Source organism: Amphibalanus amphitrite, unplaced genomic scaffold, assembly GCF_019059575.1.
Source record: "Amphibalanus amphitrite isolate SeventyFive unplaced genomic scaffold, NRLGWU_Aamphi_draft 000788F_arrow, whole genome shotgun sequence".
Classification (NCBI taxonomy): domain Eukaryota; kingdom Metazoa; phylum Arthropoda; class Thecostraca; order Balanomorpha; family Balanidae; genus Amphibalanus; species Amphibalanus amphitrite.
In genome coordinates, this window is record NW_024882282.1 from 95161 (window position 1) to 117512 (window position 22352).

At 55.8% G+C, this 22352-nt stretch overlaps 1 protein-coding gene across 19 annotated transcripts in view; it reads left to right on the forward strand.

The window, feature by feature from the left end:
• Positions 1-22352, forward strand: part of LOC122366157 (CLIP-associating protein 1-like) — an 81387-nt gene that overhangs the window by 30188 nt on the left and 28847 nt on the right. For all 19 annotated transcript variants that reach the window (XM_043338038.1, XM_043338040.1, XM_043338046.1 and 16 more), the window contains exons 5-6: positions 702-878; positions 2921-3012. In XM_043338038.1, coding sequence (XP_043193973.1) covers positions 702-878; positions 2921-3012 — 269 coding nt within the window. The remainder of the gene's footprint in view (positions 1-701; positions 879-2920; positions 3013-22352) is intronic.

The following is a 22352-nucleotide window of genomic DNA, read 5'->3' on the forward strand; positions in this document are numbered from 1 at the left end:
AGGCTGTGTTAATTGAGAAAGGTTTCAAGGGACCGGCATGTATTTGTTTCAAAGGTTAGTCCAGGTTGTTTGAAAGGGTATACGAAGCGATGTCCTTGTTGTTATATTGCTTTGATAAGTATTTTATTGGGGTTTGACACACATTCGTCATGCGACATCAGTCGCGCGATACCCTCGTTGATAAGGTTGAAGTATAAATAATTGAATGCGAACCGAAATATTGTTACGTAAGTTCGGTTGCAAATATTTTTAATGCCCGACTCAAAGCTGAGGATTTGTGTAACGATTCTGCGGCCAAACACGGCAGTTTGTCAGTCATTGTTGAGTATCGGCCGGCGGTGCAGCTCCCGTCCGGTCCGCCGGTTCTCGGAAGGCCGTTGGCAGACGACCCGCGATGGTTCCCGTAATGTACAGCCCCCGCTCCCGACCGAGGACATAAACACAACGCTACCACGCCGTGAGGAGGCCGGCCCAGCTGTGATCATTTACACGAGCCACGGGATGCCGACTTTGAGCTGTCTTGGATGCGGCATCTGAAAGAAAAGCAAATGTTGCCTTAAATGGCAATTAAATGTAGAATATTAGCTTTGTATTGATCAATGACGGACAATAATGTTTCGTTCCGTGTTTGACATTCCCTAACGGTGCTCGATTCCCATCGGTCACAGCCCGTCTCTAACCCTCCCGCCGTTCCGTTCCAGTCACGGCGCTCACGCCATCCAGCTGTCGCGGCTGCTGCCCTCCGTGGTGAAGCTGCTCAGCGACCCGGCCGCGCCCGTCCGAGACACCGCCTTCAACACGCTCGTCGAGGTCTACAAACACGTCGGCGAGCGGGTGCGGCTCGACCTGCAGAAAAAGTTCAGCGTCCCACCGGCCAAGTAAGACCCGACGCCGCCCGGGAGGGGTCAGGGCAGGGGCGGCGGGTGGTGAAGTGATGGGAAGTGTTGTGTAAGATCAGATGGTAGTGTCGATGTAGCGTTTGCGCGGTGCCGTGAATGCCGGCTTTGTGCGCTGTGCTGTGGGCTGTCGCCGGTTTGTTGAGTATTAGGCCGTGTTTGTGTGTGTATGTGTGGGTCCTGTTTTCTGTTAGTGGGCCGTGTGCGGAATACGGTGAAGTATAGGTAGTGCTGTGGTGTCTACTGAGGGTTCACGGCCGTCAGTGAATCTCGCCATGATGTGACAGATCTCATCCCGTCCTATCTCTGATATCCCACGAGTGATGCCGCCATTCGATGTGCTCGGCGGTGTTGTAAACCATTCGTCTGACGCGGTTATCAGGCGGATCGCGCTCCTCCCTCATCAGCCGGCCATCTCCGCCCGCCCGGTCCCACTGGGTTCGCGCGTGCTGACGGAATGCAGGGAGGTAACAGCCGCCCCGGGGACTGCTCACTCACAGGGAGGGTCGGAGCGTTTCATCACATTCACAAGTGATTGTCTAGGTGATGTCAGATGACGATGTCTGTGGTCTGTTATTAATGTGTTATTTGCTGGCCGCTGGCCATTGATATGAAAAAGCTCACAAGCTAACAGATGCATAAAGCTGTTTGTTGTATTCCCTTACGCCGGCTATGTTACTTTTCGTCAAAATTACATCACGACTGGAACGTTTCGATTCAGACTCAACTCTTCCTCTGCGTGTCCGCTGTCTCCTTTGCCGGCGGATGGGGGCGGGGCGGGCTGCGATCCCAGAGGGCTGTTCACGGGCCCTGTGTGCGGTCGGACCGCACACAGCCTCCAAGCTCCGCCCACTGCGTCCCTACGTCAGCCTTCCGTCACCGCACACAGCGACCGCTGTGGCCGGTCGGGACTGGCCACAGCGGACCGTCCACCGCACGCAGCCGTGACGTCAGAGCCGCCTACCCATCCCCTACCCCCACGCCTGCTGGACGTACCGCACACACCGCACGCAGCAGTGTGCGGTGCCCGTGAACACCCCTCAGGTCGACCGTGCTTCCTGTGTGGGACGCTGCGCTCCGTTGTCGGCGGCCATCGGGCGTGCAGTCCAGGAGATGGGACGATAGCCCCGCGGCGGTGGCGTTACAGAGCGAGGAGGGGGGAAGAGAGGGCAGAGACTGTGACGCCGGCGGTGACACTGACGGTGGAGGTGGTATAGAGGTAGGAAGGGAGGGAGGGCGGTGGCTGCGGTGGTTCCGGTGCATTTCGGTCTGACAGCCTGTCACCGGGCTCCGGTTCAGCGGCCAGCTGTGCTGTGTGCGTGTCGGTGTGCAGGTGAGACCTGCCAGCCAGCCGGTCCCGGCAGGTGTGGCTCCACCGTCCTCTCAGTCCGTATTCCGTAACCCTTACCAGTTACCACGAGTGGTAGTGGATGGGAGAGCGACAGCCAACAGTGACTGTGAATGGGTGCTGCCCGTGACGCACTGCAGAACATGAGAACACATGACGTGCAAAAGCTGAACACATGCATATTCCACGCGGTGATAAATGCAAAACGGTGCAACGTGCAACTTGGAGCGTGCATGTCATGAGAACGAGCCTACGTTCGTACATTGGGACGGTACGGCAGTGCGTTTGGTTGAACATCAGGGCACCCACCCGGGCGCTTTGGGCGAGCGACCTGTGTTTGATGTCGGTGCCCTGTAACGCAGCTGTGTGTGCGCCGCAGCTCCCCTGCGTGGGATGCCGATCTGTAGGCAGAGTGCTGCTGTTGTGCGCCTCTGCCGCCCCGCCGCAGGCCGCTGTTGGCGGAAGGGCTGCACGGTGACTGTGTTCGTGTCTGACCGATGCAGTGGTGTGTGCAGTGTAAAGTGCGACTGGCCAGTGGTGCCCATTTGACCACTTGGCTCCTATTTGGTGTGGCAGTCGGCAGGTAGTGTTCCGTGACCGGTGATCTGTACCGTGACCGGTGGGCTGTTCGCTGACCTGTAACATAAACTGACCGCTGTCCCCCGTCCCGTTTCAGACTGGGGCCGCTGATGGCCACGTTTGACCAGGTGAAAGAGTCGGGCCAAATGATGCCAACCGCCACGCTGACGCTGGGACCCGCCGCTGACAGTGAGTACTCGGCTAGCGCCACGGGGGGACAAAGATCCGCGATAGCTGCAGTGTCAGGTCTCGGCAGCGGCTGACCGTCGGCGGTACGTCAGCGCTGATGTGCCGCAGACAGCCTGGCCGCAGCGGCACCCGAGCCGGTCCAAGGCCGCGCGCCGGCACACCGACGGCTGCGGGACCGGCAGCGGGACCGTCAGCAATGACTGGGGTCATCCTGTTGGGGGGGGGGGGGGGGGGGGCGGCGCCGTGCGTGGGCGGCCAGGGCTGGCTGGTGGCAGCGGTAAGGCTGCAGCGTTTCACTTCTCTGAACCGTGATAGCCGGATCGTCCGAGTTTTGCACACAGATGCGCTCAACGAACCAGATGGGTGATGTCGGCCGGCCCGTGACCGTAAAGGAGCGGCGTGGGAGTCTGGGTGGAGTCGCCGCCACCGCGGTATCAGCGGACATCTAGCGGTCGGCCTGGCAGCCGGAGTTGCCTTCTCCCCGCTAGGTGGCAGGCCAGCTTTGAATGGGCGGACAGCTGTTGTGCGCGGCTCAAGCTCTCACCCCGGCACCCGCGGGCGGCGCCAAATCCAATGGGACCGGTGGCATTTTACGTGCGGGCCATTCGTCCGGTGGGCGTTGGCGAGCGTGATATTGATTAATGAGCGAGCAGCGGTAGTTCGGCATGAACGCACTTCCGCGATGATGAGGGGTTTGGGCCGCACCGCGTGCGGAATGGCCGCCGAACACGGGCGCGCCGGAGGGGCGGGGGAGGGAGGTGGGGGGTTTGTTGTGACGGGACCACAGCTGGTATGGGGGCGGTACAGGCTTTTGAAGAGTGATGGCAGTGCATGTTTTTTTTTGCCGATGTGTCATCGTTGTTAGACATCGAAGCGCAGTGTGTCGGCGACGTTCGACTCGTGTAACTGATCAGTTGCAGTGGTGTGGCCGTTATTGATTGGTGGCAGTAGAGGGTGGTCAGTCGGACTACAAGGGGACGGGTCGATACGCTCCCACAGTTCATGTGACTGGCTTTGAACCAGGCGTGCTCCGTTGGGTTAAATTGTGAGTTAAGTGGAGCAATGCCGCCAACACCGGTTCTGAGGGAGAGCAGCACTTTTTCGCTCCCAACTCGTGCGAATGAGAAAAACAGTTTAGTCGTTATGACCAAATTCAGACGAGGACGTTGTTTTGGAATGCCGCGTCATGTCCTGCTGGCAGGCACACTTCATATTTATTTTTGTGATTCTTTGTGCGACCAATGTCGGGCGCCGGCTAGCCGATGCTGCGGAGCGGCGGTGGTACTGTGGCGCCAGTGTCGTGTCAGACTAGGTGGCGCTGCAGCTGCGTCACGAACCGAGTAAGCGTTCCGCGGGCACAACTCAATGAAGGGCTATTGAACAGGCTCTATGTCTACCTTTGCGAGATTGTATAAAGTGATTAACCAATAACCACCCACCATGTTAGGAAGCGATATGTTGTAAAAGAAATGGAAGCCGCGCCTCTGTATGTGATGCGTGTCAAGGATCGTCCTTTAACAGAATTACCAAGGTCCGGAGAGAAGCAGGAGATATTTGTGGCTGTTGGACTTCAACATGCCGTCTTATCAACCATGACACTGGCTATATATAGTCTATCTAGTTTCCTTATACGGTCGGTCTCCTGTAAAGTGTTTGCATCAACATCAAGATTATGAACTATGAATGATTCATGCGTTTGCCGCTGCATGGTTTGCGCACCATCCGATCCTCGGTGGCGGCGCCGGTGCCAGTGTCGGTCGTCTGCTAATATGGCGGTGTCCTCTTGGGGCCGGCTCCGTGCCGCTCCTTACAGGGACCGGCGGTGTGCGGCGCGCCGCCCCGGGCTGTTCGCCGGGCCGACCGCCGTCCGCCGGTCCTCTGTCTCCGTCCTCGGCCAACAATGGCCATGCATGGTGCGCCGGTGTCCGCCGCCGCCGACTCGCCCTCCGCGGCGTGCGTCGTTTGGTTTAACGGAGCACGATGCTGCTGTGATTATGCGGCAGTGGCTTATGGACGTGATGACCTCAGGATGCTCTCTCGGCCACCGCACTGTGGGGTTTTTATCGATCCTAGCACGAATTTATTTATATCGCGTCCTCCGCTAACTTAACTAATTTTATTTCACCTTCAAATGTTTAGGCTTAGGGTGTATGATCCCTGACAACATGGTTGGCTCTCCTGTTTGACCCCATCCCTCCCCCGCCCCCGCCCCACGGACTTAGCACTGAAGCGTTTTCGGCTAGCAATGCATCGTGGGCGTGGAAGCGTTAAAAAAGTAGAACGAAACTACAATCGTTTTAGAAGTAGATATTTGTTCATGTCTAGCCCAATCACCAAAAGGCATTTCGGGCTTAACCTTTGCACTTTGTTAGTCCTTGCACTTAAAGGGGGAGGGGGTCGCACAGACTTCTGTCCTCGACTTTTCGCAACTAACTCAAGCAAAACGTGGCGGATCACGACGAAACTTTCTATACCTTCGATTCGATCAATGTTACTCACACACTTAAAATTTCATGACCTTGACCTTAATAAAAATTTGACCTGTGACCTGTTTCACCAGACCATGTCAGGCTGGTACCGATTTGGCGCTTATCAGCGCACATTATCGGCGCGTTTTCAGTCTTGTTGTGGTTGTTAACTCTCCAAGGTATGAAATGCTGTTTGTTCTTTGCATTTTAACCCTCGCATGTGTGCGGCGTTTGCCAGCTTCTAATGTGTAGGGGGGGGGTCGGTTGGACCCCCCTTGCCGTTTGGCCCCTGATCGAGCTAGAGCTTCGCGGAAAAAACGAGCGTGTTGCCCGTGACGAGAGGAAGCCGATGATACCCAATTTTAAGGTCCTAGGTCATTGGTTGACCTTCCAGGTCAGGTCAATGACCCAAAGTCGGGAAAATCGGGACCTGTTAGAAAGTCGTAAAGTGTGGCTGCTAAGGGGTTTTTCGGGGTGCTGATCACGAATATCGTGTTAGTTTTGATCACAGATGATGTCTTGAAGCATTTAGATCAGGTCGGGTCAGGTCAGGTCAGGTCAACCAGTAGGCGTCGTGACGGGTATTCGTAGTACGTGTCAACCGCCTCTGACAGCTTCGTAACATGTTACGAAGTCACCAAAACTACTTCGTAAATGTTCAAATTGCTGCTAAATTCGAATTCAGCTCCAAAAACTAGCCTAGAAACATGTAAAACTCGAAAAAGTGACCCGAGGTCACCCGAGGTCACCAAAGGTCAATGACCTGACCTGACCTTCAGGTGACCTTGACACACACGGGAGTAACATCAAATCACATGTTTGAACGTTTGAAACCACGAAAAGCTTGCAAACACGCGGCTAGTGCGAGCCGACATACCCGAAATCGCGATTCCGGCCAAACATGGTTTCGGAAAAGAGGTCACAGATCAAAGGTCATTTGGGTCAGGGTCATGAAATTTTCAGGGTAGGTGTAAAATTGATCAATGCGAGGGTACTGAAAGTTTCGTCGCGATCGGCCGCTTTTTACGCGAGTTATTTGCGAAAAACCATGGGGGGGGGTCCATCCGACCCCCCCTACACATGCGAGGGTTAAGGTCAGGTTAAGGTCAAATCAAGGTCATTTACCTTAGATTACCTTAGTTGACTTTTTCAAGTTATACGATTTTTCTAGATGAGTGCTTGGAGCTTATTTCGAACTTAACACCCATTTGAAGATTTAAGTAGTTTTGGTGCCTAACGGAACATGCTACGAAGCCGTCAAAGGTAATCGACGCCTACCTTCTATGGATAGCCGGCAAGACACCTACTGGTCGGGCCTGACCTGACCCGGCCTAGCATGAAAACATCATCCTTGATCAAAACTAGCTTGAAATTCGTGATTAGCACCCCAAAAACCTCCAACCTCACTTTACAAAGTTACAACATTTTTCGATTTACCTATATCAAAGCTCTGTACTGAAGTTCAATAAGGTGAACATTGGCGGCGATAGCCAATAAAATGGACGCAGCGTTGCAAGGATGTTGTTGTTTTGTTCTAAAAGAACATTTGGCGATAGAAAAATAATGTCAACATGGTATCACCCCCATCCTCCCTCCTCCCAACTCCTATATTGACCGGAAACCCCCAGGCGGTGTGCTGCGGTCGGGTAACTCGCCGCGGCGCGGCCCGGCGGGGCGTAAGAAACCACGCGGCACCGTCTGCTTTGACGTCTCATAGTGACTGGTTTAGGCAAATTTCGGCAAAAAATGAGAGCTGCCCCCAATGCAGAAATTATTGGAGAACATTTTGATATACATTTCCACGCGTAACACCTCGTATCAAACTTTGTAAGGCAATAGTTTGCTTGTCAACTCTCTGAATCATGAAGCATTTTAACATTTTTAGCATTTCGGTCAAAAATTATACATTTGGATGAATTTTCGAAATTTTCGTGCATACCATCATCTTCCTTATAAGTCAAAGATAATGAAAACATGTCGCAACTATAACCTGCTGTTCAGGGAAACGAGTGAGAGGGCGTTTTATTGTAGTGTGCTTTTTCGCTGTATGCAGGTAGCACGACGCTGGTCAGGACGAAGCTACACTTTGAGATGTTTTTTGAGGCATAAGCAATCATTTTACAGACGATTTAAGGTGTGATTCGGATGCGCTGGACAATTCTACGTGGAATGAATAACAAAAAAGTGGAAATCGAAATACTTTAACTTGCCACTTAATGCGTGCTAGGATGGCATAAGTCCCCACGGTGCACCGGTCACGTGCTCTCCTCCCTCCCCCGCCCTCTGACGTGAGGGCTGGCTGATGGACATTGTTGATGGACGCTACCTTGGACAATGGTCACGTGCTTCTCTCCCCACCCCTCCCAACGGGTGAACTGTCGCGCATTATGGGTGCGGCCGTTTTGGGAGATGCCGTCAGAGATGTGTGCGACACGGTTTGCATCAGACGTGTCTGTGTACGGCGGGCAGACCGCGAACTGACGGCGTCTTTCAGTGGTGCGGCGTCTCAGAGATGATGCGCGGGATGACCCAATTCAACGTTAGAATGAATAAGACGGGGTAACAAACGCTTGGTACACGTATCGGGGAGTTGTATGTAGGTGTCACCTCAGTGCCTTACATGGATTTTTTTTCTAGACCGGGACTGGACGCTGAGCTGATTATCTCTATCGAAACGGCTTACACTGTATCTCCATTTCACAGTCCCGCTGTGGGTTAGTTCATGCGTCTGGGTCAGAATCCCCTGCTGAATATTCCGGGCATGTCCTCCCGCTGTGCCTAGTCCGCCCCAGCGCCGCCGCGCCCGTCAGCCGCGGCGGTACACAACTGGTGTCTGGAGTGGGGCGGGGCCGCCGGAGCGGGCCCACGCCGGTCCAGTACACGCTGCTTCATCAGCAGCCCGCTGAGCGAGGCACGACCGACGGCCCGTGTCGTCTGGTTAGCCGACCAACTGGGCGACCGAGCCGCCGACCGGCGCGCGGCATTGTTCGGCGGCGGTCAGGGGGGCACCGGGCCATTGTGATGGCCGCCGTGAGCCGGCCGGCGCTGAGAGAGACGTGTCGGACTCAGTGCGGGTCGTGAGTGAACGGCCGACGGAGAATTAGCCGGCGCAGATCGTGAGCCGGCCGGCACAAAAAGTCGCGGCCGCCGATCGGCCATTTGCCGGCTGCTGTCGATCGCGTCACTTTCGCCGTGTGGCGAAATGCGACAATTTGTGACGCTCCGCTGCCGCCTTCGCTATCGCCGCCGCGGCTGCTGCCAGTGCACAATGGGCGGGCGGCCGCATTTAGCGCGACAAAAATACAGTTTCGCCTGTCGGAGCCTCTGGGTGCTTGAGAGCGAATAATGCTAAGGTGAAATGTCGTTGGATGTTGTTTAAGATATTTCTGGGACACATGAAGTACATTTATTTTATGCTTACCATAGCAGCCCCGTGGTGCAATATTCAATGAAAATACTATGAGGTCGCCAAAACACATGGTATACATTATCAGCCGTGTAGGAATGAAATGCGAACTATTTCAAATGTTATTGCTTTAACCCTCGCCCGTATTGGTTTTGACAGTCGCGAACGTATGGGGGGGGGGAGACCGTCCGGAGACCGGAACCGCCCAGGTCGTTGGACGTTGCCCTTGCCGTTTCGCCCCTGATCGAGCTAGAGCCTCGCGGAAAATAACGAGCGTGCTGTCCGTGACGAGAGGAAGTCGATGATACCTACCCAATTTTAACCCTCGCCGGCACAGGCCATTTTGCGTCCTTAGACGGCACAGGGGGGGGGGGGGTACGACCCCCCTCGCATTTGGCCCCTGATCGAGCTAGAGCTTCGCGGGAAAAAACGAGCGTGTTGCCCTTGACGAGAGGAAGCCGATGATACCCAATTTTAAGGTCCTAGGTCATCGGGTGACCTTCCGGGTCAGGTCAATGACCCGAAAACCGGGAAAATCGGGACCTGTTGGAAAGTCGTAAAGTGTGGCTGCTATGTGGTTTTCCGGGGTGCTGATCACGAATATCGTGTTAGTTTTGATCAGAGATGATGTCTTTAAGCATTTAGACCAGGTCGGGTCAGGTCAGGTCAGGTCAACCGGTAGGGGTTGTGACGGGTATTCGTAATACGTGTCAACCGCCTCTGACAGCCTCATAACATGCTACGAAGGCGCCAAAACTACTTCGTAAATGTTCAAATGGTTGCTAAATTCGAATTCAGCTCCAAAAACTAGCCTAGAAACATGTTAAACTCGAAAAAGTGAGCCGAGGTCACCCGAGGTCACCAAAGGTTAATGACCTGACCTGACCTTCAGGTGACCTTGACAACCACCCTTATGTATGGAAGCAACATCAAATCACATGTTTGAACGTTTGAAACCACGAAAATCTTGCAAACGCGCGGCTAATGCGAGCCGACATACGCCGAATCGCGATTCCGGCCAAACATGGTCTCGAAAAAGAGGTCACAGGTCAAAGGTCATTTGGGTCAGGGTCATGAAATTTTGATGGTAGGTGTAAAATTGATCAATGCGAGGGTACTGAAAATTTCGTCGCGATCGGCCGCTTTTTACGCGAGTTATTTGCGAAAAAAACGAGGCGGGGGGGGGGGTCCGTTCGACCCCGCCCCTATACGGGCGAGGGTTGAGGGACAAGTTAAGTCAGTCCTTACCAATCTAGCTGAAGAAAATCGATTTTATTGCAACCGGTAACAACACTGTCAGCTGTGTCACGTGACATGTCAACCAACGAGCCAATCAGCGACCCGGAATAAGCCCACGTGTGGGGTCAGCGACATGCCTCATATCGCCCAGGCGCCCGGCCGCCCTCGTGCCTCGGTGTGCACGGGCATAAACGTGTCCGACAAAAATGGTTATAATTATGAAGATCGCGGGTATTAGCAGCTACATTTTATCGCAACTTGTAGATAAACACTCATTTTAACTAAACCAAAGAACTACGTCGCGGAAATCGGCGGAAATTATAACTTTAGGGTTCTTTGAAAATAAAAATTTGATTTTCTGAAGCCTTGTTCGTAGCGTCTCACAAAAAGGCATGTAGATATTGTGCAGGGGAATTGTGGGAAGTGAAATACCTGTCCCTGCGTTGACTATGTCCTTGTTCATCGTAAAACTTCAGAAAATAGGCTTACCTCCGGGCAGTTTCTGTTTGATAAAGCAACGAACACAGCGCATTGAGCATAGCATATTGACCACCATGTGATTGATGGTAAACATTGTCGAATGTTTCGCTCATTTTAGCGTTGATGGCATTATGCCAGCAAGCTTATTTGAGTATTTTTGAATGCCCCAGGTATTTCTTAGTTTAAACGCATCGTTGTTGTATGTTGTTGTCGGAGGTCACCAAAATGATTTTTGTCGCGCTAAATGCGGCCGCCCGCCTATCGTGCAGTGGCGGCGGTCGGTAGCCTACCGGATGGTGCCATGTCCGTACCGCTGCCGCTGCCGTCTCGGCCAGGGCTTGTTGAGTCGCCGCGCCGGTCGTGACGCGTATGTTTCTGGGAGTGGCTGCGGTGCACGGACCGGAGAATAGTGACGTGGGTGCGCCGAGCACAATGGGTGGCTGTCTGAGGGTATGAGCGGCCGCTGGTCCGAGAACGGTCAGTTGGTGTGGTCAAGGCTGGCCAGCCGCGCTCCCAGGCGCAGCACTCTGCCGTCACCTGATCCTCTTGGACCCGGGCATTCACGGTATTCAAGGTGGTGGTTTGAACGTATTGAGGAAATAGACTGAATGCTGCTTTGTTATTTGTTACGTTTTAAAAGATGGCCTCAAGTTTCAGTCCCCGTGGAGAATGGGATAGTTGCCTGGGCTGAATGGTCGTGTGGCGATTTTAGGCCTCTAGAGTGGTGGTCACCTGCTGTGTTTATTGATGGTTCCGACCGACCGATTCAGATGGCCGCCGCCTTGAAGCACGGTTCTGGACAGTTCACTGCTGTCCTGGAGCTGATGCCGTGGTGTGGTCACACTGGATCCTGCGGTACTGGGGTCGTTCGGTACTGCGTCCCGGCCGGTGACAGTGGTGCTTGTGGTGACGATGTGCTTACTGCTTATTCCGCTCTGAGCCTGAGGTCACCACTCAGTAGTCAGCACACTCCCGTCGGCTGGGAGGCGGCCAGCTCAGCTGTCACAGTCAGCTGGTCCAACCCAGCCGCCGCCGGGAACCGGAACCGATGGGTTTCCGGCGGCGAACGGCTGATGTTGAACGTCCCTCGGTTGGCGGCTTATTGAAGCCTTGGGTAGTTATCGGTCGGGAACGTGATGGCTTTGTGGTGTTTAACTGACATGTGCTTCGAATATGCGGCTGTCCATTTGCATCATCAGTATGCCAGACGACAACCTGATCACCTCTTGTTTCTAAATCACTCGTTCTGACGTGATGCGACCCCTCTGCTGCCCTTTGGACGCTGATCCCAGGCCGGGACGGTCGCTCCCCTTCCCCGGGCGGCTGTTCCGGTGCGGGCGTGTCGCGCGCGCCGTGTCGGAGACGGGTGTAAAAATACCGACACGCCAGTAAACATCGGGTGTCGCGTGCGGTGTCGGGGCCGCGCGGCACGGACCGCCCCGCCCCCGCCTCCCAGCCTGGCCGCGGGCTCGAGCGGCACCATCAGTCCTTGACTGCCGGCTCCGGGCTGGGATTGCAGCGCATCATCGCACCGAAACGACCCCAAATCCCGTCTCGCACATGGGATCAGTGTCGACGATAGCGGTATACTGGCGACTCCGCCCGCTTTGACGGGTTGGCTGAGCTCAGCGCGCAGTTGGCCGGGCCGGTGGGAGTCCTCAGTGTACCCTTTATCATGGGTGGGAGTCCTCATTGTACCCTGGGCGGGACGCCGGCAGCGACAGAAGCGCCGGGTGGATCGCCGCAGGCTGCGATCAACCGCAGCTCATCTCGAGTTTTGGGAAAAGTCTGTTGCTCTTGGCAGATTCATGAGATTTATGCTGACTCTTCCTTTAATTCTGAGTACTGGAAAATGAGCGCCGTCTCTCCATCTCACAGAGGACGGCTGTCGCCATTGGCGGTGGTGGTGGCCGCCGCTCGGTCCCAGTGACACCTACACGGCCCGTCCGCCCGCGTGCGTTGCCCCCGCCTCTCGACAGCGGCGCTGCGTGGGTGGGACTTCACTCAATATACCCTGGGTGGGACGGCCCGGTCTGTTTACGTCCGACGAGACAGGGCGCCGCGCTGCCGGACAGCTGCGTCTAACGAGCCCGCCGCCGCCGAGACGCCGGCAGTCACTGCGGGTGCTCTACCGAGGAACTGCCCGCGTGACCGGGATGCCTTCCTCGCTGCTGGGATGCTGGATACGCAGGGCATGTGCGTCAGCTTTCTGGGTCACCGAATACCTTCTCACGGCCTTGTCAGTATGGGGAAATGTTATTGATAAAACATCTTGACATGAAATTATGTCGACACATGTTGACACATGGGCTGTGAAGAGCTCGCAGTCCAGAATGGACAACTGGTCACTCTGCGCTTCTGCAGCTACTAGAGGACGCACGTCACTGACGTGGCAAGTCTCGTCTCGTCACTCTGGGCCCAGAGTGCCGAGCCCCGTCACACAGGGCGCTGAGTGCCGATAAATCAGCTCACCAATTTGTCAATCGTCCGGCGGACCGGCCAGACCGATGGGAGCCGTCGGCGGCGCGGCTCGGCGCGGTGGCCGGGCGCCGTGCCGCTCGCCGTCCGCGCGCCGCCAGCCCAGCCAGTCAGCCGGCGAACGGCGCGGCGCGCGGGCGGCCGACACAGTGCGGCGGCGAACGGCGGCGCCATGCCCGCCTACGGCTCCGATGATGCCAAGAACGGCGACGAGGGTGTGGTGCTGGACGAGCTGGGTGACGGCGAGCTGACGTCGGTGTCGGTGACGCCGGAGCTGCCGCCGGTGACGCCGCTGCCGGCCGTCATGGACACCTCGAAACCGGCCAGCCGGCGGCTCAGCCGGGACGCCATGCTGCACCGCGGCCCCAGCGCGCTCTGGGACGAGGGACAGGAGTGGATCCTCATCTTCGACCGGCTGCTGAACGGGCCCGGCAGGAGGAGCCGCGAGTGCTCCTGCGAGCCGCGGGAAGTCGGACGTGAGTCACATCAGTCCTGCTGGGCTACGGGGATCCGTAGTGTCTGATGACCGCGGAGCTACGAGTGATTCGTTTCATAGACTTTTTCATTGTCTTTGGTTGAGCTCTTTTGAAAAGGCGAAAGATTGTTTTTTTTTTTTAGTCCCAAAATAATTGCTGACGGAGTTGACCTTATTTCATCATGCCTAATTTTCGGAAATAGCATCCGTATTTCGCTCGGGGCAGCCTCGCCGCTCCATTGTTTATCCGTCGAGTGTTGCCTCATAGCTACTCCATTCGGAAATTGGTCACGGCGGTGAAAATGTCCCATTCAATTTCCGTCTCTGGCGAGGTGCGCACCCGGCCGGAAAGCATGCATACTTGTCTCACGTTGGCGTGTGGGGCTCGACAGGCGAGCTAATGCGTCCAGCGCTCGTGCTGTGGGTTCGTGCCGCGGTCGTTTGGTGCGGTCAGGAGTTGTGTAATGGTTGTATCTGACTACCTTGCGGCGCTGACCTGGCTGACCTGACCGTTATGGAGATGACCTGACCTAACCCGTCTGGTCTCGGTGGTGTTCTGAGTCTGATCTGATACAGTCCGGCCCGGTCTGGGCCGCCGAGTCTAATCTGAGCTAACGGGACGTTTCCTGTCGTATTTCGTCGCATTGAGTTGATGGCGTTTACGATACATTAGCAGCCGCCGCCGGTTTTGTTCTCACCTCTTTACCGACTGGTGATTAGAACATAAACACGATAGGTAGGTATGAGAGCATTGGTTGGAGTACCATGCAATGTGAATGGCTGACACTCTGCTGACTAGGGTTGTCGGTGTGCTGGGTACTGACCTCCACTGACTCGGCAAGGTCGGACGGACTGTGTGCGAGAGGGGATGGGTGTAGCCATTGGTCATGACCCTGGCGGGGACCTGAGATCAGTGCTGTCTCAGGCCTCTTGTCCTCCGCTGCCGCGCATATTACTGAAGCGGATAGCGATGCAGCACATTATGTTTGTTGTGTGGTGGTAGCCTCCACGTCATTCATACTAGATTATTCTCAGTCATGAAACTTTCATCATGCTGCATTTCCAAAAATGGCACCCAGTAAGCCTTCTTCATTGATTTACTGCTGTGTGGCCTCAGGTGCAAGTGGATTTCTTTGTCTCGGCGATTTCTACTGGACACTCTGAGCGATAATCCTATGTCTCTGCAGCGAAAGAGTCAGACCACTTACCTCGTCCAGTTCCTTTGTATCATGGTGCGATTAAGAACCCGCTGCGTTCAGAGAAAACGGGCCGTTGAACTCGACAGGTCTGCCCGGACCGAGTTTTCTGCGAGTTTTCTGACCGCTGGGTGTGCCGCTGCCGCTGGTGTTGTGCCAGGCTCTGGTACGAGTTGTGCCGGGACTGCGGCCTCTCCTGCCATGTCAGTACCCGCAGCGGTCTCCCACTGATGGGACTCACCCATCCAGTGGATACGGCACACCCCAGCGGGCGTCAGCGGACGTGTCCGCCGCCCACGGCCGCCCCCGCCCCAGCCCGGACCGGTGTGCGTTCCCCGCGGACTGCGCGAGTCAATCAATTCCGACCGGGCTGCTGCGGGCTGGATGGCCGCCCCCGGCGCGGTGCGGTACGTGTGGGACTGAGCGGCGCACCCCGGCCCGCCGGCAGACGGTACCTGGCGATTCAGAGAGCGTCCGGCCGACCGGGGCCGGCGTGGGCGTCAGCTGGGAGGCCGTGTTTGCTCCGTGGGCGAAGCTCACTCTCTAACGCTCCTCCGCCGTGCATACGTGAGGACAGATGACGTCATTCACGCTGACTGTGTGACGCACGGTTTGTGAGCTGCGGTGACGTTTCTGGTTCTGCCTGGCAGCTGTCCCCGCGGCGACCGTGCCCTGCATCAGGGCTGCCGCCACTGTCAGCTCCTCGCCGGGTTACCGCTCGGTACGTTCGATCCCCGGGGATGCCGGCTGGCGGCAGGGGCGCTCCCCTTCCCAATCGCTGCCGGGGATGGGTAATTAATGTGGGAGCCGGTCGGCGCGGCCGGCTGCACCCGCCGCCGACCCCCGCCCCTGCCCCGGGGACGAGGCCGGTGCTCTCCTGTGCCCCCATTGGAACGACAAAGGGCACAGACGGCACAGAGCAAACGGACTGCTCCCTGCTCCTCTGTGCTCCCTCTCCCCTCGTCTGACTGGGGCGGAGAGCTGTGATCATATCCCGTCCCCTCGGGGTCTGTGCCCAGACTGTCCGCCTTCATCGAACCAGTGTGATCAGACTGTCCGCTCCCCTCAAACCTGTGATCAGCCCGCGCCCATCCGTGCAGAAATGAGGCCAAAGTGCGGCGCCCCAGTCAGCTGGAACGCTGCAATGTCTTTCTCTGGTCGAATGGCGGCGCGCCACCAGCTGCGGAGCCAGATGTGAGTGACAGATCGGGAGCAAGATGCCGGCGCCGCGCGGACAGGTGTTCCGGCGACAGTTCCGCTCTCGCGCGGCCGGCTCACGACACGGGACAGATGCGGGGTTTCCCGTCATCTGACGGCGTGCCGAACTCCCGTCCGCTGCTCTCAGCGCATTGTGAGACCCGGCCGGGCTCTGTTGGCCTGACCTGTGCTGCCTCAATTGTATGACGATCATCGTTAGTGCATTGTTATGCAGGCCGCCGATCCATGCACTGATAGATTGGTACATTCACCTGTCATGACTGGAGCCTCTGTCTGTCCGGTCGGGACCGATACCCCCTGGACATTGGCGACTGGGGGTGGTGTCCGATCCGGCGGCGACCCGGACCTCTGCGACAATACCCGGCCTGATTCGGCCATTGTCGCGCGGGCTGCACATAGCACTGCGGCGCGGACAGTGACGGTGGTGTTATTTACGGCTGTGGCGCAGCGATGACGCCGCCCCGGCTCTGTTCAGACGTCCCCGGCCGGCCGACGGGAGCCACACGGCGCTGACCTGCCGGCCGCCGGCGCTGGAGCGGCGCGCTCTATCACCTGCATCGGCCGGCACTCTCCCTCTCCCGGTCCGGTCACAGGTCACGGCCGTCGCCGTCTCTCCCAACTCTCTCCTGGGCCGTCCGTCACTCTGTCTCTCGTGGCATTCCCGGCCGCCATATGTATTATGTATTGTGCAGTTTCGGTCGGTAGATGGCTGTTGCGAATGCTCTTGTCTCGGTAGGAGAATGGAATATTCGATGTTTGCTTGGGCACCAGCTTGCTTAAAAAAAAAAAAACTTGATGATGAGGCATAGGTTAGGGTAGCGAGATGTCTCAGTATGAATGGGACATCAGGTCGGGATGGCTCAATCCAGCGAGACATCGAGCTGAAATGTCTCTGAGATGTTTCTATCCACTGCAGGACACGAGACTGAGATGTCTCCGAGATGTGTGCCCCGATTGGGACGCGGCGGTCGGGCCGGCGGCCTTTCTTGTGTCGTTTTTATGGCGCTGGTGCCGTACCGTCGCCTCTCCCCGTTGTTTGTAATCGGTCGGTCTCGGCCGTTTTTGTGGGTGGGATTGCTCGCAGTCGGCTGCCACTTTCCTCAATGCTCTGCGTCGGCTCCGCCCTCTCTGTTTCGCTGCCTCCCCGGGCTCTGTTTCGCTGCCTCCCCGGGCTCTCTGTCTCTGCTTCTCCGCCCTCTCCCGCTGCTCACTGCCCTCTCCGTCATCACTCGTGGTGCTTTCGCCGCCGTGAGTGGCGTCTGTATCGGCGGGCGTGAGGGAAGCGCGAATGTCGCCTCCGTCGGTCGGCCTGCGCGTCTGCCGTGGACCGGCAGCGCCTGCTGTGCGGAGTGGCGAGTGTCGCTTTCTCATCGCGTCTTTATCCGCGAAGGACTGTATTTGAATGGCGAGTATCGCTCCTCTGATCGCACCGTGAGCCGCTGAGAGGGACTGTCTCTCCTGAATGGCGAGCGGCTCTCCAGAGGGCTGCCCACCGGAGACGGCAGAGGAAAACATCATCCCGGGTCGTGGGAGACGGAAATGCTGCGACCGTCTGCGGTCGGGCTACTCTGCACGGTCGGCCCCGCCGCGGAGGTAAAGCCTTCTACGAAAGCATTCTGTTTGGGTGGGGAAAGGCCGTGCCGTGCATAACCACAACTACCCGATGAACTTCACGGGCCAGGGTCGTTACGGACAGCCAAAGGTCTCTGCCGATATTGGTGTTCCCTTCTGAGGTGGTCAGAGCTGACCGCTCGGCCCGGACGGACACGAGGGTCGGAGCTGGCGGCCCGGGCCGGCCTGGCACGGGGCTCCTCTCGCCTGCAGTCGGTCCGATCACTCGAATCAGACCGTGACGGACGTCCGCGCCGCGTCTGTCCGTCACTGTCCGTCCGGCCTTCACTGGCAGCCTTCACGTCCAATCCATGTCTGAGTTATGAAACAACAGCTGCACGCTGATCGGCCACAGACAGCCCTTTGTTCCATTGAACGTGTGTTAGGCTATCGCTGCCGCCGGCGCTACGTTGGCTGTAACGAAGGTCCGGTCCAGTCTGTAATGAAGCCAAGTCGTGGTCAGCTGGATGCTGTGCTGGACCATACCATATCGTGTCGCGTCGCGTACATCGTACCCCGAATTGCCCTGACGTCTCTGTGTGCCCGTGGGGCTCTGTGGAGAGGACTCGAGGCATTTTCCACCCAGAGCCGGTGGGGACTCCAGGCATGTCCCATCAACAGCCTGCTGGAACGCCGTGTCTGTCCCACCCAGAGCCGGTGCTGATAGGCGCGACCGTACACCGCGCCGCTGCCGCCTGCCGCAGGCGCGCAGCACGCGAGAGTCGGCATTGAGCCATTCAGCGGCGACACGGAGCCCGTCATTTGGCGTCAATGGCCGGCGGTGACGGCCGTATTGACGGGCCTGGTGAACTGTCACCGCCGTCACGCGCCGCCGGGCGCGCTCTGTGGCGCGCGGGGGCGGTGGAATGTCGCGCTGTGCGGGGACCAAGGTGCGGCGGCTGGGGACACTCCCCACTTCCGACACAATCGGCCCATTACGGGATGTGCCACACTGAGGCGTTGGATGGGCTGGTTTTTCGTGAACTGTTGTGGGGTTGTTTAGAGGTGTTGAGTGGATTTTTGTGATCTTATCGCCGTCGCACACTGGTCGGAAACGCTCCAGCGAGAGGCCAGCGGCCTTTCCGCAAAAGTTTTTTGCTTGTTATTCCACAACTAGTGAAGCAAACTTCATAAAACTTTGCATGCCTTCTCTGTCATATGTAAGCTATCATTTGGATGTCAAGCACTAAATATATGACGTGAATCTGTTAAGTTATGACGTCATAATTGAGTATAATACAGGATCTAGCACCACTTTAAGTCAACAAGGGAAATTGGGAGCTGCTATTCGGGCACCGGGAATGGTTTCATGCACTCCTTGCAAGGTCCAGTGCTTAACTTTAGCATTGTTGACTTTGCGTAACGTCATTTATGACGTCACTAAGGCCATGTAAGTTTTTCGTCAATAACTCCTGATCAGATGGAGCTAGAGAGTCGGGAAAGCCACCATTGGACTCAGGAAGACCTGCCGAATCGAATGATATGCGATATGACCTCCTTCAACCATTTTCGTGACCTGAGGGGCTCCGATATGACCTTGACCCGAGGTTAACACCTTAACCCTCGCTGGCACAGGGGGGGGGGGTTGATGCAACCCCCCTAAGGTTTTTCGCGAATAACTCGCGTAAAAAGCGGCCGATCGCAACGAAACTTTCAGTACCCTCGCATTGATCAATTTTACACCTACCCTGAAAATTTCATGACCCTGACCCCAATGACCTTTGACCTGTGACAATGTTCAAACATGTGATTTGATGTTGCTCCCATACATTAGGATGGGTGTCAAGGTCACCTGAAGGTCAGGTAAGGTCATTGACCTTTGGTGACCTCGGGTGACCTCGGTTCACTTTTTCGAGTTTTAAATGTTTCTGGGCTAGTTTTTGGAGCTGAATTCTAATTTAGCAACCATTTGAACATTTACGAAGTAGTTTTGGCGCCTTCGTAACATGTTACGAAGCTGTCAGAGGCGGTTGACACGTATTACGAATACCCGTCACAACCCCTACCGGTTGACCTGACCTGACCTGACCCGACCTGGTCTAAATGCTTAAAGACATCATCTCTGATCAAAACTAATACGATATTCGTGATCAGCACCCCGGAAAACCACATAGCAGCCACAATTTACGACTTTCTAACAGGTCCCGATTTTCCCGGTTTTCGGGTCATTGACCTGACCTGGAAGGTCACTCGATGACCTAGGACCTTAAAATTGGGTATCATCGGCTTCCTCTTGAGACGGGCAACACGCTCGTTTTTTCCGCGAGGCTCTAGCTCGATCAGGGGCCAAACGCGAGGGGGGGTCGTACCGACCCCCCCCCCCCCCTTGTGCCGTCGAAGGACGCAAAATGGCCTGTGAAGTATAGCATTCAACGCGCCTGAGCTAGACAAACACGATTATGCCAAAATCGCGGCAGTGCGACCATTTTTGGCAAAGTAATTAACCTAAAACCGAGCCCGTGCCTTGTGGCACTTACCTGACCTATAGAGGTCACTGGCTGACCTAAGACCTTAAAATCGGTAGTACCTAATTTTTGCGTCTTATAACGGCACACAAGCTTGTTTTTTTTCCGCGAGGCTCTAGCTCAATTAGAGGCGAAACGGCGAGGGAGTTGTACCAACCCTCCCCGGTCAATGTAGAAAACCAATCGGTCCGGCCAGGGTTAAATACCGGAATTGTGATCTAATGTTAAAAGACGGCCCAAGGTAACCCGACGTCAGTGACAGGTGTCCTATATTTGCAGCGTCTTATATTCACGAAGGTTTCAATTTCCACTTTCTTCAGCCGAGTGATGGTTGTCAATAGCAAGGCTCTCTAAATGCAAGCCGTAATCGCCACGCAAAATGTGGAAGGCTTTTGATGTCAATACATACATAAATGCATACATAAAACGCGCTTTTCACAAAATTCATAAACTCAAGCGCATCTGTTTTTAATGTCCAGTCAACTACGCATGGATGCGTGCAGGCCACACAGGTCAGCGTAAGCCGGGCGCGGCGGCCGAGCCGAAACTGGGGCGGGGCGGGCGGTAGTCGGGTAGGAATAGCGGCTCCTGCAAATTTTGCGCAAATATGCGCAGTTAGCTTTTATGTTGCCCTGGTGTAAATTTAAATCCTACTTCATCTCACAAAAAATCAGAGTGGAACTAGATGGGACTACCTGTTGTTTCCTTACCTAAACTTTGCAGTTATATTCCAGAATCACTGTAGGAGAGCCTTCATAAAAAAGCTACAGTACATCTTAGTTAGGGAAAAAGTATACCAAAAATTTTGCACTAACCAGTCGGCAACTTCATAACGAACATTTTGATGCATAATATGTGGGATTTCAATTTGGTGTCTATCAGCAATAAGACTTTGAATATCCGGCTCAAGAAACCTCTTGCTCCGCGTCAGTTTCCGAGTTCTGGGATACCCCATCTTCGGGGGCTGATTACAGCTATTTTTGGTCACCCGGATTAGTTTTTTTGGCCTAAGTATAATAATTTGATCATTTTCAAATCGATCTATATAAAAAATAATCCGAAACTCCGGAATCGCCCGTGGCCTCTCGTGAGGGCGTTTCCGACCAGTGTGCGTCGGTGTGCTTTATGTCGCGCGAAACGGACGGCGGTTTTGTGCATAGGGTGGATGTCCTCCAGCTGGGGTTGGCCCAGCCGCATAATGGGTACTCTGGCCGACAGTGCACTGTCATCGACCAAATAAAAAGCGGAACGCGGCGCCGATGTGTTTCAGCGGTTGGCAGTGGTGCCGCTGATGCGACCCGCAAACAGCACTGCAAAAGCCCAACTGACTAGAATGGAGAGCCATCCACTTCTGTCGGCCTCACACACCGATCCCTCTGTTGGTGCGTGTGGTGTGACGCACTGGTCATAGCCCGCTGGTCCTGCCGGCCCCCGTGTGTGTGTGCCGCCACTCCGGGCCGTCCACCGCCGCGCCAGCCGCCGCGCCGTGCGACGCGCGTAGAGCAGGCCATTGGTTCCGCCTGCTTTCGGGACATGGACACACGGCCCGGGAACCGGCGGCGATTTGTCGGAAATGAGATGTCAGTTTGGCGACCGTTCCCACGTTGTCGTTGGCTCCGATTTAGATGGAGCACCGGCGCCGCCAATGGCCGTGCTCCCGGCGGCTCGGCGTATTTATGTCGACTGTGATTGGTACGGACATGGCGTTCGGTCTACTGTCATTTGACAGTGCTCGTGAAACATGTGCGCAGCTTCCGTCGTTCAATTGGGAAATTCGGAATATACGTGCTGCGATGAGTGCTGCTGTAACTGCCGGTGTCAATTATCATCACGGTCAGAGCGAGGCCGTAAACGTATGGTTTGAGGTCATGTCATTTTATACAGTGTGGTCTTATGTTGCGTGTTCGCGGCGCTGGTTTTCGTGGGATACTGGATGTCCTGGGATGGTGAATGAAATTTTGCGTATATCGCGCAGTCACTTCAGCCAATCGAACTCGCCGCACTGACCTGTAACTACGACATGCCTCTCTCAGTTACCAGGCTTTGTATTAGCTGTTCACTCTGAACACTGAGCAGTACAGCGGAACAGAGAACGTGACCTAACGCGGCACACGGCCAGGTTGTAATCGGCACAGAGCACTTGCCTGAGCACGTGTCCATTTGGGCAGAGTTCATGGGCCGGCACGGAGGCGCGTGCCGCTTTACGGTGGCACGACCCACCGATGTGGAGCGATCAGAGACCACACGGCAGCGGTGTCACGGTGGGCTGATGTGTGGCGGACACCCTGCCGGAGCGCTGACCTG